We start from the raw sequence: 16142 nt of genomic DNA, 5'->3' as shown, positions 1-16142 counted from the left end.
TCTGTCCTATTTACTCGCCACAGGAAATAAATTCACCCAGGTAGTTCTCCACCCCCAGAGTGTTGATACGATATAGACAACCACTTCCTCTTATGAAGACTCAAATTTAACATTTTGCACCAAGAAAACAGCAAGCATGCTGACACATCAATCTCCTTTGAAACCAAGGGCGGTAATAGACTCAGACAGCAGGAAACTGTCTTTATGATAGCTTTGAGATCAAACACAGGTCAGTTCAATCTCTAACTCTTTTTTTTTGTATACTTATCTGTTCTTTAAACTAGTGGTTCTCAAACTGGTGTCCGTGGACCCCCAGCTAAATTACTTCATATAGTATCAGCAATCAGTTTAACTACTTTAACCCTATTTTATGCGTTCAGCTATTAAAAAATTGCCGTTGCATTGTGAGCTTGTCATTGTGAGCTTGCCAATCAGCAATTTTTGGCTATTTATAGGCTACATCAACGTATGCCTAATAGCAGGTGAATGAACAACATAAAAATACAGCATAAACTGTATATTGGTTGGTTGCAAGATATTAACACAAGCTCCAAAATAACATTACATAGCTACTATGACCACGTTCACATAAGTTCACATTTTGCTTCTCTTTGTTATGCACTATGCCTTATCCTATCATAAGCAAGAGTGGTCAGCTGATTGTGTGTGTGTGTGTGTGTGTGTGTGTGTGTGTGTGTGTGTGTGTGTGTGTGTGTGTGTGTGTGTGTGTGTGTGTGTGTGTGTGTGTGTGTGTGTGTGTGTGTGTGTGTGTGTGTGTGTGTGTGTGCCCCCACACAATGTGTGCCCATTTACAAAAAAGGCATGCTCACACGCACAATGTGTGCCAGGCTACAGCGGTCTAATGTCATCGGTTGCACGCGCATGCTTTTCAAATGGAACATACAGTATGCAGTGGTGTAAAGTAACTAAGTACATTTACTCAAGTAGTGTAGTTAAGTACAATTTTGAGGAACTTTTACTTTACTGGAGTATTTCCAATTTTTTTATACTTTTACTTTTTACTCCACTACAATTATTTGAAAACTTTAATTACTTTGTAGATTAGAATTATTATTAAAAAACATACATTAACAACCACTTCAGCCCTGTATAATATACTTAAGCTATTTGCAAAGCGACGCGTTGTGAGCTTGTAGATCTGCTATTTTCAAAGGATTTCTGTACATTTTATACATTCGAAAACTTGTGAAAGTTCATTCTGCGTAATGATGAGTACTTTTACTTCTGGTACTTTAAGTGCCAATACTTCTGTACTTTTACTCAAAGTAAATTGTTATTACCGGACTTTTACTTGTAACATAGTAGGCTACATTGCAGTATCAATACTTTTACTTAAGTAAAAAAAAAAAAAAAGAGTACTTTTCCCACCACTGCAATGCATACAGTATGTCAGTTGAGTTGTGCTCAGTTCAGTTCCTCATATTTGACAACTGCAACAAGGAGGAGCACTGAGCACAGCACGCGGTCAGAGGCTGAGAGAGAGAACTAGATCACATCCGGGGCTGGTTTATTCTAATCATGAGCCAACGTCCAACCCGGAAAGAAGGGGAACGTTCTGTAATTCGATCACGGCTCAGATACAGATGATAGCCTAGAGACTGCATCTCATTCATATGTCAGCCCTGGCTGTGAGAATATGATGAGCTGTTAGAAATCGCCATAAACTTACATTACGTACAATGCGCAGTATAGATGCAACTTACTCACTGCTCCTCCTGCTCACATCTTGTTTGAACACTTCGGGCGCTGGCTGCTGCTGTGGCGCACACTAACTTTCAAAACCGGGTAAGTCTGTGTGTGTGTGTGTGTGTGTGCGCGTGCGTGCGTGTGTGCGCGCGCGCGCGCGTGTGTGTGTGTGTGTGTGTGTGATGTGTATGTCTCTGATGTGAGACTGAGAGATATCGGAGAGAGAGAGAGTAGGTGTGGCAGAGCCAGGCAGACAGACATGGTGGTTCAGGACAGGTCATCCTAGATGAGCAGATTCAGTCTTCTTCTCTCAGGATTTTATTGATTAGGTGTGAAAATGTTTTACCTCCAGTTCTTCTGTTTCATGGTATGCTTTTAATCAGCATTTATTTATTTTTCCTCTATCACCAACTTCTCTCATTATAGTAAAGTTCACTTGGTGTTATCCTTGGATCAAGACTATCATACTGTGGATGTATTTTATTGAGTCTGACTTTTGCTTTCGTATCTATGATATTGATGACTGACTAATTGCTGACTTTTGCTTGATCGTATCTATGATAAGACAGCAAAAGTCAGACTCGATAAAATACATCTATGATAGTCTTGATCCAAGGCTAACTTGGTGTAACTAGTCAGTCATCAAAGACAGTCAAGACAGCCACAGTGCTGGAGAGGATGTTCTCATCTGGAATATAGAATTATATAGATATGGGATAAAGCAGATGTTTTCAGATGCCCAAAATTGTGTGTGTGTGTGTGTGTGTGTGTGTGTGTGTGTGTGTGTGTGTGTGTGTGTGTGTGTGTGTGTGTGTGTGTGTGTGTGTGTGTGTGTGTGTGTGTGTGTGTGTGTGTGTGTGTGTGTGTGTGTGTGTGTGTGTGTGTGTGTGTGTGTGACCAGTACTTTTACAATGGCTTAAGAACAATTTGTATTTGAAACCATTTTGATTGATAGCAGGAGTAGAATTAGCGTACAGTGGTATCAAACACTCCACATTATAATGGCTTTAAGCAGCTAAAATGGAAAAAGTTCCTAAACCATAACCCTACAATCAGTTTCATGGAATAACAGAACACAGAACAGAAGGATTGCTTGTGTCTGATTCGTCAGGATTGCTCTACGGGTCTGGAAAATGTTGGAATAACTCAATAATTCTGTTTTGATTTGATTAGATTTTCTTTTTTTGGCGGGGGGTACACATAATGAACATTTTATGTAGGCATGTAGAGGTTTAGGTCAAAATTGTTGTGTGACCACAATAGACAATATGCCTAATTGTCAATTTGTCATCAACAATAATTTTGAGTTATGTGGCCATGTTGAGACACATTGACCAGCCATTATAAACATGCGTCGGAGCAAAACTTTCAAAGCTTGTGAAATGAATGCCTGTGTCTGTTACTCCCTTTGTGGTTCAGTAGATGACTGTGGAACCACTCACTCAACCCTGGAGGCATTGGACTGAATCCCACCAGTGCCGTCCTCCTGTGCCCCCTGCATTGTAAAGCTCAATATAACCACATGAGGCATAACGTCCCTATTCTGGGGTAAACATTCTGCACAAACAGCAGATTCACAAGCTCACAATTCATTGCGCTTTGCGTTGTGTGCTTGTAGATTGACTATGTCAAGTGAAGAAATTGGATGCAAAGTGAAAAAAGTACCAGACCTAGTATAGAGCCCTGGGGGACTGTGGTTAAATAAAGTGGGGTAAGGTGGTTCAACTCCATCGCACGACAGTTTCGCTTGCCGGGATGAAGTGGTGTTCAATCTAACAACGTGTCACATCTCTTCGTTGTTAGTTTGACGATCTTATTTGAGTATACATAAATTATGCATATCCCGCTCAGCTTTCCTACTATATATTACTTAGAGAAGATGCAAAGTAAACTTTGTTGCTTGCTCTCTTACAAAACAATAGTAATGCCAGGAGATTCAGAACACCTATTTGACCCTGTCTGTGTACACAGCAGGTTTGTGTGGAGACCTGAGATGGACATTTAGATATGGCCGTCTCACCATGACCTTGCCCAGCCTATTCAAAAACAGATTGTATCTGTTTGCCTGAAACTCATGTCATTTCACAGTCAGATGTCTAACATGGATAATGTTGTCTTTAAATGTACACATTATCGTCACGGCAGCAGTGTACAGCATACCTGCAGTACTGTGTGTATCTGCCGAATTGTGTCTCGATTTGTCCTGGATAAGCAGTCGGTGGCGGTGAGGTGATTCACATGCATGACCTCAATGAACACATCTCACCACTATCTCCTCTCCTCTCTCCTTCCCTCTCCTCTCCTCTCCTCTCTGGCCAGTTGAAATGTGCATGTGTGCAGATCTTGAGTGCAGTCTGTAATTTTTGGCTGTGGTATTATCCTCAGCTCAGCCCCGGGCTTCGGGGTTAGCTGTAGCCGCCTCAATCACGTCACATGAAAAACTGCTGAGTGTGAGTGGCTCTGCGTGCATGCGTGTGTGTGTGTGTAGAAGTCAGTGATTGTGTATGTGGCTGCATCTCTCTATCAGTGTGTCGGTGTGAGTGTGTGAGAGTAAGTCAGTGAGTGTACTGTATATGTTGACTTCATGTCTCTTTATCTGTGTGTGTGTGTTGAGTAAGTCAGTGAGTGTGTATTTGTCTGCGTGTCTCTTTATAAGTGTGTGTGTGTGTGTGTGTGTGTGTGTGTGTGTGTGTGTGCGTGCATAAGTTCCTGTGAACACTATATGAAAGTGTGCAGTGCAGTAGATATCTCTCCCACATGACATCATTCCTCTCTGTCTGGCTGCCTCTGTCTCACAGCCACATCTGTTTTAATCTCTCAAACTCTCTCTGTGTTCCTCTATCTGACTGCACATCTATCTGTCTATCTGACTGTCCTGACTGTCTGTCAGTTCATCTGTCACTCTTTCTGCAGTGCATTTGAGTATATATGTCAGTCTCTCTTCCTATGGTTCATAGAGACTCAATCGCCCTGTGTCTGTCTGTCTGTCTGTCTGTCTGTCTGTCTGTCTGTCTCAGTGATATGTGATAGCAGCAGTATGCCATACGTAGACAGGCTGAACCGTGTGTGTGGGTTCCTGGACATCGAAGAGAAGGAAAACAGCTGTCGATTCCAGAGACGATACTTCATACTTGATACACAGGCGAATGTTCTGCTGTGGTATATGGACAACCCGCAGGTACTGCACACATTTTTAACCATTTATTTATGTCCACATAAAGGAGAATACTGTACATGCAGAGACACAAATATTATAAGTGCAGTAAGGTACACACACACACACACACACACACACACACACACACACACACACACACACACACACACACACACACACACACACACACACACACACACACACACACACACACACACACACACACACACACACACTTACACACACACTTAAACAAACATGCCACAGTAAGAGGAAGTGGAATTGACCAATAGAAGTTGTATAACCTTGGACTCTGAGCCAATGGTGACAGTGTGTGTTTGTGCTTGTATACAGAACCTGCCCAGTGGGGCAGCCTCCGTGGGAAGCCTGCGGCTAACCTACATCTCCAAGGTATCCTCTTATCTTTGTCTGCCTGTCATTTCCCCTAGTGTCTATGTCTTATGTCTAAACTCCTTAATAAATGTATATCGTTATTGTTGGGTGGAAACCTTGTGCAAAACGGTTACTTTTCAGGAAAAAAAGAGCCTGTTTCTATTTGAAAATAGCTGATCTACAAGCTTGTGTTGCGATGCGGTGTGAGCTTGTAGATTGTTTATTTTTGCTACATTTGTGTGACGACCAAGTAGGGCATTCATTTATGAAAAAACATGATGAAATATGGAGGTACGAGATTTCTGCCCGACAACAGTGAGATTTAGAAGTTTCAACAGCGCTAAATTTAAATTTGAAGTTATTATTAGGAAGGAACAATTGATGTATCTTAGAGCAAGCGAATATTTTCAATCCAGTACTCATCTGGGCGGTTCCAGCTAATGTCTTCGTGCAACGGCTGTGCTGAAGCAGACATTGTGAAGTTTTCCACATGTTGGTGTGCCAAGCTAACCAGAGATAATGGCATTTGGCCCGACTAGACTGCAGTGCTGACTGCTGACAGCTGGTCACTGGACACTGTAACTGAAATAAGCTTTACTCTGTCAACTAGATGACATTGGACAAAGATAATAAACATGCTTTTCTCATCGTCTCCTTTCATCCTCTCTGTTTCCTTTTCATCTCCATTCTCATCAACAATATCCTCTCCTCTCCTCTCCTCTCCTCTCCTCTCCTCTCCTCTCCTCTCCTCTCCTCTCCTCTCCCCCTCTCCTGTCAGGTGGGTGAAGCAACACCAAAGCAAAAGCCCAAGACTGAGTTCTGCTTTGGTGAGTTTTTTTTTTAAACTGTGAATTTAATATTGAATATGAATCTTATCTTGTCTGACATCTAATATTATGCAACATGTCTTTCTTATGTATATTATGTGTGCAGTGATCAATGCAGTATCCCGGCGGTATTTCCTCCAAGCTAACGATGTGACTGACATGAAAGACTGGGTTACTGCTCTTAACAAGGCGACCAAGATCACGGTGAGTAAAGCACACACACATGCATGTGTGCATAGTCTGCGCACGCACGCACGCACGCACACACACACACACACACACACACACACACACACACACACACACACACACACACACACACACACACACACACACACACACACACACACACACACACACACACACACACACACACACACACACACACAATTATAGCAACGTTATGCTAACATTGTGCCCAAGAGCCAGTGAATGACACAGTGATACTGGAATCACATGATCCAGTGAGCAGATGGGTGTGAGCTGTTAAGGGTGATGCAATAAATAGACATCAGTCAGAAAGTAATCTTGACTCATAGCTCTTGTTTATTTAATTTTTTCAAGCCCTTTGAAACAGTCTTCAACTTATTCAAAGACTTGGTTTTGTGTCCATCTTAACGTGGATACAGACTGTATTTTACAGGCACAGAGTAACAGTCCACTTCCTCCTTCAGAGGAAGAGGAAGTACACAGACTCCTCTAGAGGAAGAGGAAGTAATGTGTGATCACCATTTTGCCAACACGCCACCCAAAAATATCATCTCCCTCACTTTTGAGATTATGTTGTAATGTGTAAGTTATAACATTGCTCATATGTAGTAATTATGAATGTGCGATAATGAAGACACAGACAGACAGACAGACAGACAGACAGACAGACAGACAGACAGACAGACAGACAGTCAGTCAGTCAGTCAGTCAGTCAGTCAGTCAGTGAGTGCGTCAATCAGTGAGTGAGTGAGTGCAGGTGGTTGACAGAGGCATGGCGTTGTTGTCCAAGGTTCCCCAGATGTGGTTGACGGAGGCATTTCTCTCACCTGCAAACTGATACAGGAAATGCTGCTCTTTCTCTTTCACTTCCCCTTCTGAGAGGCTCTTTCTTTCTTTCATTCTTTCTTTATTTCTCTGAGCCTCTTTGGCATCAGTCTGAAAATGAATGAATAGAATTCTATTTTAGGATAAATAGAATAAAATGTTCCTGTCCATAGGACAGGTCATTGTGGATTGTCTTTGTTTTGCTTCACTAGGTTGTCTGGCTCTAGGAGACGATTTGTGCTGTAACCACGTTCAACCCGGCGTCCCAATTTTGGGCATGTCATTTTAGTCAAAGATTGTCAGATATCATCAAGAGAATTGCCTTGTTGGCATTTCTTATTGGAGACATTTGGTACAGATATTGAATGAGCTACTGTAGCATGCAGCCAGAGCTACAGTAGATGATGGTTTGAATGAGCTGCAATGGCCAAAGCAAAGCTTCTTCGATTCACAAGTTGAAAGTCTACATTTAAATGTAAAAAATAACATACACATTTTTAACTGTGCACATGTGACTGATGTGCCATATCTATGTTTGTAAACAAATGTGTAAGTGCACTTACTTGCTAGGGTTAACCATACATCTGTCCTTTTGTGTCCTAGGTACCTAAAGCTGCCCCTGTTTTGGCCAGGTCAGATGTGTCCACAGTAAGTGGCGATACTCAGGGGAGGAAACAGCAGGCCTACAAGACAGAGATCATTGGCGGAGTAGTGGTTCACACTCCCATCCAGGTATTGGGATGTAGCCGACACAATCATTGTTATTAAACTGAGGATGAAATCGAGGACAATGAGGGGGGCTGTGTTGGTGAACACAAAGCGTACCATTCTAATGTTGACCATGTGTTTCAGAATGAAAGCGAGGAGACAGAAATTAGAGAACGAAAGGTCATCAAGCCAGGCGTCCTGAGGTGTGGTTACTGTGTGAAACAGGGTAATGTGGTGAGTACACACACGTGTAATACAACTGAAATCTGTGTCCACATGAAAGTCTTTTGGGTTTGAGATACTGAAGGTTCAATGTGGTTTGTGTTTCAGAGGAAGAACTGGAAGAGGCGTTTCTTCACCCTGGATGACATTGCTGTCAGTTACTACAAGGGTGACACAGTGAGTTCACAAGACCTCTTTTTCTTTACTTTCATTGGGCGTTTTTCCACAACATGGTACAGGCTCAGCTCGACTTGACTCTGCTCCCTTTTTGGGGTTTTCCACTGGGCAAAAGTTGTGGATAGTACCTGGTACTTTTTTTGGTATCTCCTCCATTGAGGCTCCAAGCAAGCTTAAATAATACTAAAATGTGGCAGGACAACACTGCAGACCACTGATTGGTCAGAATAATACACTGAGCTGCGAGACGAAGAATCAACTGGGATTTTTTTGTCGCTCACTCAAAAGCAGCAAAATGTTGCAACGCCACAATGCAATAAAACAAGATAATAAAAATAATAATTCTGGTACTGGATGTAATGAAGTAAAATAAAAATAAGAAAATTATAGATAAGATAGAAATAAAGTTAAAAGTACAGTTATAACAGCAGGTATGATAAACCTCTTAAGGCAGGTATGGTATCTTTAGCAGCAATGGGGAAAGTGCAAGGCGGAAGGCATACAGTACGTCCTTCTATTAATTCACAAAACCTCTGTGTGTGTGTGTGTGTGTCTGTCCCAGGCGTAACTGACCGCGGGTCTGAGGGGGATACACCGATTCTGTCGCACAGATTCTCTGTGTTTGAGGATTGTATGCATCAGTTTCCCTGATTAGCCAACCCAAACCGTTGGCTTCACGGATTGGTGGAGCATTATGTCACATTTGTACCGCTTAGACAGTATAAGTCCCTGATTGGCCGAGCGTCACATAAAGTTAGTTTATGCCGCGACGCCAATATAAATGACAGCCTATGCATTGGAACAGAAAGAAGGCAAATGGAAGAATGTGATAACAGCAAGAATGGCAGTAATGTTGGGATGGAGGAGGAAAAGGAAGGCTCTTTATCGAATACAAAGCAAAGTGGGTGAGAACAGAAAGAAGTAGGAGAGAGGAGGTCATAATTTGGTCAAGTGCATTAAATAATACATTGTATTTGATTGGCAAAAACCCTACAGATTTACGTGATCATTGCCAGAAGGAAAGGAAAAGAGATAGCATGGTTGATGAGCTGAGGGAAGAATATGCTATTATGAACTGTAGTTGTTACCAAAGGGAAAGGGATAGCATGGATCGATGCCCTTGTGTTGGTTCCCACAGCACAAGTTTGCTGGCTGGGAGTTCCTGGTGTCTATGGCAGTGACCAGCCAGCCTCATTCTCCTGGCTGCTACAGTATCTTCTCACTCACCCTTGGTAGCCCCCCTTCTGATGTGCAAGCAAAAAATCATTCTGTCCCTGCTGCTTTCTTTCTTTCTTTCCTCCCTGTGCAAGGTTGACTATAGCTCAGGGACAATGAAATGAAATTAATATCTCCAGGTTTTGTGTTCCCCCTTTTTCTGCCCTGTGTTATTTATTTTTTTACCTCAGTCCTTTGATAGTGGAGGGTTGGGTTCACTTTCATTAAAGGAGAGAAACGACACCATAATTATGGCTGTGTCACAGCAGTATGTACTATCTGCAGTGGAGAATGAAGTACCTGGAACCAAAAGCGAGTCAAGTCGAGCCGGTACCACACCATGTGGTGGAAATGTACCAGTTGATCTTTGTATGCTGTGCCCTTGGCTACAATCTACAGCCTATGTCACATCACTGATGCAATTGTGTATGTGTCAGGATAAGGAGCCTCTTCGAGCTATTCCACTGAGGGACGTTCAGAAGGTTCACGAATGTCTGGTCAAATCTGGGTCAGTCTAAATCCTGTTGCATACCTCAATTTTCCTTCTTTTCTGCACATCTGTCAGTCTGGCCCATCTGGTGTGCCTGTCTCTCTCTCTCTCCTTCTCGCTGTCTCTGTCAGTCTCTTTCCCTCGCTGTCTCTCTCTTTCCTCTTCTATCCCTCTGCAGACACCAGTATGTTTCAGATATGAAATGATCATCTTCTGTGTTTTTTAGGGATCTGTTGATGAGAGACAACCTTTTTGAGATCATCACCAGCTCCAGAACCTTCTACATTCAGGTACATGACAACTGAGTCATTTAAGTATCATATATATATTCCTCGCACATACAAACAGTACCCATGACTGCTAAGAACAAGGAGTACTGATGTCAGTACAACAGAGGGGAGAAATGTGGTTGCTCAGTCAGTGCAACATGGTACAGTACAGTGCAAAATGTAGAACATGCCAATAAACAAAGATCCATTGTAACCGGTCTAAAGTAACTTATAGTAAAGAAGTGTGTAGCAACTTGTTTTGGTGCTCCTACTCAGCTGCTCTTGTTCGTTGTGATTGGAAGAGCTCTCCTTGTTGACTTGTATGAATAATGGTGAAGCTGATCCAGTCCTTTTATAGAGGCCTATAAAGGAAAGCGAATGCACTGAGCTGCCTTAACGAAGTCTAGTCGTACAGTATGTCTACACTGGTGTCTCCTCCAGCTGTCGTTCCATATGCTGGAGATGTTCCCTCTGAATGCTCTGTCACTGATGTGTGGCAGCGGTTCTGTTTTTAGAAGGACGAAAAGTATGTTTTTGTGAATCAGGCAAAACCATCTGTTACCATAACAACAATAACATCCTGTTCTTCCCCTTGGGAGAACAGCTGACTGAGGAAGACTGGGGTCACTCGGATCAGAAGGGAAACCCTAGGAGAGAGAGGGAGTGGGGCGGGGGTCGAGTGAGACTCTTGAGACTGCTTGTGTGTGTGTGTGTGTGTGTGTGTGTGTGTGTGTGTGTGTGTGTGTGTGTGTCTGTCATAAGAGTAAGTCAAGGCATGAGATTAAGCTGAATGAAAAAAAAAGCAGAAATGTGTGTACTGTGGAGAAAAGTAGAAAGAAGACAAACACAAACTCTGAAGCCCACGGTGCAGTGGTGTGGTATGGCACTTAATAAGACAATCTTTTGGAGGTACAAATGTCATGCTTGCATGGGTTGTGCAGAAGACTAAATCCTATTTTATATGTCCGAGTCATGGTAACAGTTTATCCTCATTGTAGTTTCCTGTGGAAGTAACGTGTTATATTTTTCAAATCAGCAACACCCAAAGAATTATGCATGTTGCCAAAAAACATACTTTTGATTGCTCATTTTCATTACAGACCTTATAATGAACAATGCTTTGCTTAAATAAACCTATAAACCTATAATTGACCAACATCAAATCCACTTTATTATCGTGTGGGTAGCACAATTGATCGATTGATTAATGTTTATTTGACATATCACAGTCACATTGGACAAACCAGATGCATGTGTTTTAGCAGGTCCTAATATTCAACACCTGTCCTCAGTTTAGTGTATCAGTCATGACAGCGTTCAGCATAACGTAACGTTACATATTCGAATATGCTTTGATTTAATAAACACCATGTGATGTCGCTAATGCTAACATTAATTCACCCACACAATTTCATAAATAACGTAATAAATAGAGACGATGGCTAACATTTAAGATACACTATAGTATGTGTATGTATGTGTGTATCCATAAGGACCGTTGTTCCCTTTATATTTGTCTCTATAGACTGATTCTCCAGAGGAGATGTATGGCTGGATCAGGGACATTGACATGAAGATTCAGGACTTCAGAGGCCCTTCTAAGGTTCCCTACAATCTTTTGTCTCTCATCAATATCTTTGTTGGATCTATACTGTATTTATGGTTTAAAATTGAAGTGCAAATCTCTTTCTTCCTGTCTGGTGCATGTGGTGACAGTATTTCGGGGTTGTGTACATGTATGAAAAGACATGGAGCAATGGGGGGAATGGCTATCATAAAGGCCCATCATTACATAGTTACGGTGCAACCAGAGTAATAATAATAATAACTTTATTTATATAGCACTTTTCTTATCGAATTATTAATGTTTTTATTAATTTAAAAAACATTGATTTTGATAAATTAATCAATCAAAATGAAAAAAATCTATTGTAAATACATGCAAAATACAGAAAATGTCAGATCTACAAACTAACAATGCATCACAGCACGTTGTATGCTTATAGATCGGCTATTTTTGGTATTTTTGCACGACACCCTATAAAATAGGGCGATGTATTAAATAGGGCCTAAGTGGCTTATCAGATTAATGTGATTTAGTCGATCTATAAAATAAATACATTGTCCTTTTCATTAAAAATAATATAAAAAAAAATACGCTTCATTATTTGATTAATTGAAAAAGTAAAACAAAGATTAAAAAATCTGTAGATAGTGAAGGCATCACAAAGACTTATTATTATTCAAATGTTTTTATTGATTTTTCAAGACACATACACGTTCACAAAGACAAACTTATAACATAAAGGCCAACTCATAGTCCAGACATGGCATACACGGGCTGGACTCCGCTGTGATTTGTGTGGACTAAAATTATGCAATAGTGGGCCTCTGCATACGTCCGCCTGAGCATGTCTGCAATGTTAGTGACCATTCGTTCACGTATCAGCATGACATTCTTTCACATTAACATGAACTATCACAGTGTTAAGGTGTTTTAGCTGTTCAGTCTTTAGACTTAACTCTTTGATGAGTTGCCATTTCAGTCTCGGGCCGTATCCGTATTGCATGCCTGCGATTGGCTAATATTGATATATTCCATGAGTTGGAGGGTCTGACAGCTGGAGGGTCTAGCACTGTAGATCCCATAATCTGGATGGACAGCTTGTGCCCAGCTGGCTAGTTCCCGTCCATAGCCTCACGGGACACATATCCAATAGCCTGCAGGGGGATTGCGCTGTGATTATTAATTCACAAAAAACACATAGTTGTTGACGATTCCAAACATATTCTGGAATTGAGGTCCTTTACCTGCTGGCAGCGTACACAAAAAATATTATGCTGATCCGCCAAATATTTGCCAAGATTAGCTGTGGGCACACGGACAGACAGAGCTTAATGCAATATCTCTGCCTGACAGAGATAGATAATTCATTGAATGCTCATTGTGTACAAATATACTGTATATACATATATCACATACTCTGCCTTTATTTGACATGGATGAGGGAAGTGATGAAAGGAATTATGCAACTATACAAGAGTGATATTGCGCTGATTGGTCAGCTGCCATGTCGCCTAGGGAAGATACAGCAGCTGACCAGTTCCTTTGTGCGCTGCTTGCTACTTAAGTTAATTACCATGTCAAACATGGATAAAATTCAGCCGCCAAACATGTTGCTGCAAATGGTTTGCTAGAATTCTTAGCTGGGGAGACAGGAGACATTGACAGAATGGTTGCATACCAATTAAGTTGAGGCATGCCAGCAGCAACTTATGTGTTCGGAGTCAACTCTCTCCCCAGACTGTCTGGGACTCCCAGCAAGACTAAAAGGAGGACTATACCATTTTGTTCAATGGGGCAGTTCCTTGTTGACAATTTTGAGCAAATAGCATTTGTGAATAAATAAGGCTATGGGGCGTGCTCGAGTGGCTTACCTCAAATCCCACCCATTTGAATCCCACCGAGGCTCTTTGCTGCTTGTCATCACATCTTGCTCTGTCGTGCCTTTACTGTTTGTCTCTTACTATAAAATGTAAAGCACAAATGTGAAAAAGATCATCTTTACATAAGGCTATGGCTATGTTATAAACAAATTAACATTGTCCCTGTATTGTCCAAATAGGGCAATGGCGATTGCCCTGGTGATAAACTCACACGCTCTCTCTTTCTGTCTATCTCTCTCTCTCTTTCTCACTCTACTTTTTTCTCTCTATCTCTCGTAACCATTCATCTCTCTCATCACAGGATTTTAAACGCGTATCTTCTCTATATCGATGTAACTACGCCTCTGCATCCCGCAATCTACAGACTGAGAGACCTACACTGGTCAAGTCCTGTTCTGTGGCCCCAGGCTGGCAGCCTTGGACCCCTGTGCCCCAAAGTGAGGACACAGAAGACATGGATATCACGTTCAGCCCCTTGCCCACCCTGCCTTCTCCGTCTTCATCTTCCACCTCGTCCTCTACCTCCTCCTCCTCTAATTCCCTCTCTGCCACGGCTCCGTGCTCTAGTGCTCTTCCCCCAGCTCCAGCTAGCAGCCCCGGGGATTTCACCACTTCGGGGAGCTTTTCTAGTGGCCGAAGGCGGCACCGCTCTCAGCCCCAGACTCACACAGACCGAAGCTTCCCCTTCAGCTTGGATGACGACAGCATCCGCACCACAGACGTATAAGATCGATTAAATCTCTCTGATTTCCCCTCTGGACCAAGATTTAGGTGGCTGTTTTTAGATGAATGTGACTCCCCATTGACTTGACAACGAGAGTCAGTTTCACTACCGTAGCCTGCTGCGGAGCCCCCTGCTGACGTTATGTAGTAACTGCAGGCTACATTGCAGTATTGTAAGGGAGGAATTAGGACAGATAGAAGAGGATCAGAGGACAACAGTGTTAGTGTTCAAGGGACTGTGAAAGGGTATAATGGTGTTTTTTTCTTTAATATATATATATATATATATATATATATATATATATATATATATATATATATATATATATATATATATATATATATATATTCCTCTAAAACTTGAATATTGTTGATATTACTAGTTAATTAGTAGGTTGCTCAGTAGGTTCACAAGTTACGGTACATATACTGTACATATGCTAAATCTAATCTGTCCGCATGCACATGGCTCTTAACAACGCATCCAGAGGGGTTTTAAAATCTGCTGGAAGTATCTAATAGTATTTAAGCCCTTTAGCACATGATATAGTATTTACCCAAGTGGCGCATGGTACATTTGATTGATTTGAGCAAAGTCATTTTCTGTGTATGCCTGCATCAGTAGAGAATCCTAATCACTTGGATTGCAAAGGTCCACCCAGCAGTGTTTTTGTTTTATTTTATTATTATTTTTTATTTTACTTACACCCCTGGAGACACATGTTGTAGGAGCTATTGTTTCAGAACATCAGTACACTCTAAAATTTTGAGTGTACTGATGTTCTGAAAGTAATAAATTGCTTGTTGAAGACTATTAAGAGTCTAAATAGTCATCAACAAGCAATTTATTACTATACCTGAATCAGATGTGAGAAGAAAGGAAACGATAGCTCCAGCAGTCTGTACATAGCTCTCAGGGTGAACCAGGAGTCCATCCAACTGAAGTCTCCTCTGTTGCTGTACTGGTGGAAAATCAGAGAGTCAGCAGCAACTTAATGCCTTTACGTGTTTGCACAATGTTTAAAATAGAAGCTCATGAAGCTTGTGTTAGAGATCAATCATCTGTAAACTGTGACTCCTGTCTCAGCTGATACTAGCCCTATGAGGTACCATGACAGTACAGTACAGCCGTGTTTAATGGTATGTTCTAGAATGTGTCATGTAACAGTGGGTCAGCTGGTTGACAGGCTTATAAATGTGATGATAATCTTTTTGTTGTTGCAGGAAGATATGTATGTCTTAGTTGCCACTTTTGGAGTTTTATTGTAATTTTGCACTTTTACTTTTCTTTTAGGTATATCACAAGTGATTTCACAACAGATCTGAAAGTGCTTTATGCTGTTACATCTGTAATCTTACTTAGTTATTTCAGCCTCACATCAAGACATTCTTTGGTGTGGTTCGATGTTCTACGCGCCTACTTCTTTCTGCGGAAGCGACTTGCACTTGTCTGCCTATGTATGTTAATTCTTTTTCTTGTATATTAAATGGTGCCTTTTAGTAGTCCTGTTGAGGTTTCCTTTGCAGATAGTTTACAGAAAGATGCATTGTTTCCTCTTGTTCCTATAATTACCCAGCAATAGAACATCACGCCACCTAGTGGTGTGTGACCCCAACACTCGCATAACATTTACAGAACTAGACGCGTCGCAATTCAGGGCAATTGCAGAGTGTGGTTGCACCGACGCCAGTCGCGGGTCGCTGCCGCCGGGACTCGAGGAATACGCTGGGAGGAATACCGTCGGAGGCTGTGCCAATTACATTGTCACGTA

At 41.6% G+C, this 16142-nt stretch overlaps 1 protein-coding gene across 2 annotated transcripts; it reads left to right on the top strand.

Moving 5' to 3' along the window:
- Nucleotides 1-1558: 1558 nt before the first annotated feature.
- Nucleotides 1559-15875, top strand: plekha2 (pleckstrin homology domain containing A2). 2 transcript variants are annotated; one of them, XM_080433103.1, is made up of 12 exons: nucleotides 1559-1806; nucleotides 4725-4885; nucleotides 5219-5275; nucleotides 6036-6084; nucleotides 6191-6288; nucleotides 7723-7851; nucleotides 7972-8061; nucleotides 8158-8226; nucleotides 9879-9949; nucleotides 10158-10221; nucleotides 11726-11803; nucleotides 13949-15875. In XM_080433103.1, the coding sequence occupies exons 2-12, from the start codon at nucleotides 4745-4747 to the stop codon at nucleotides 14372-14374; spliced, it is 1272 nt and encodes a 423-aa protein (XP_080289229.1). In that variant the 5' UTR covers nucleotides 1559-1806; nucleotides 4725-4744; the 3' UTR covers nucleotides 14375-15875. The 2 variants fall into 2 exon arrangements, with proteins under 2 accessions (XP_080289229.1, XP_080289230.1); XM_080433104.1 differs by lacking the exon at nucleotides 1559-1806 and adding an exon at nucleotides 2637-3255.
- The last annotated feature ends 267 nt before the right edge of the window (nucleotides 15876-16142 follow it).

This window comes from Gymnoscopelus braueri, assembly GCF_963280865.1.
Source record: "Gymnoscopelus braueri genome assembly, chromosome: 7".
NCBI classification, from domain to species: Eukaryota; Metazoa; Chordata; class Actinopteri; order Myctophiformes; family Myctophidae; genus Gymnoscopelus; species Gymnoscopelus braueri.
The sequence above is the reverse complement of the archived record's forward strand: the minus strand, read 5'-3'. Positions and strand labels throughout refer to the sequence as shown.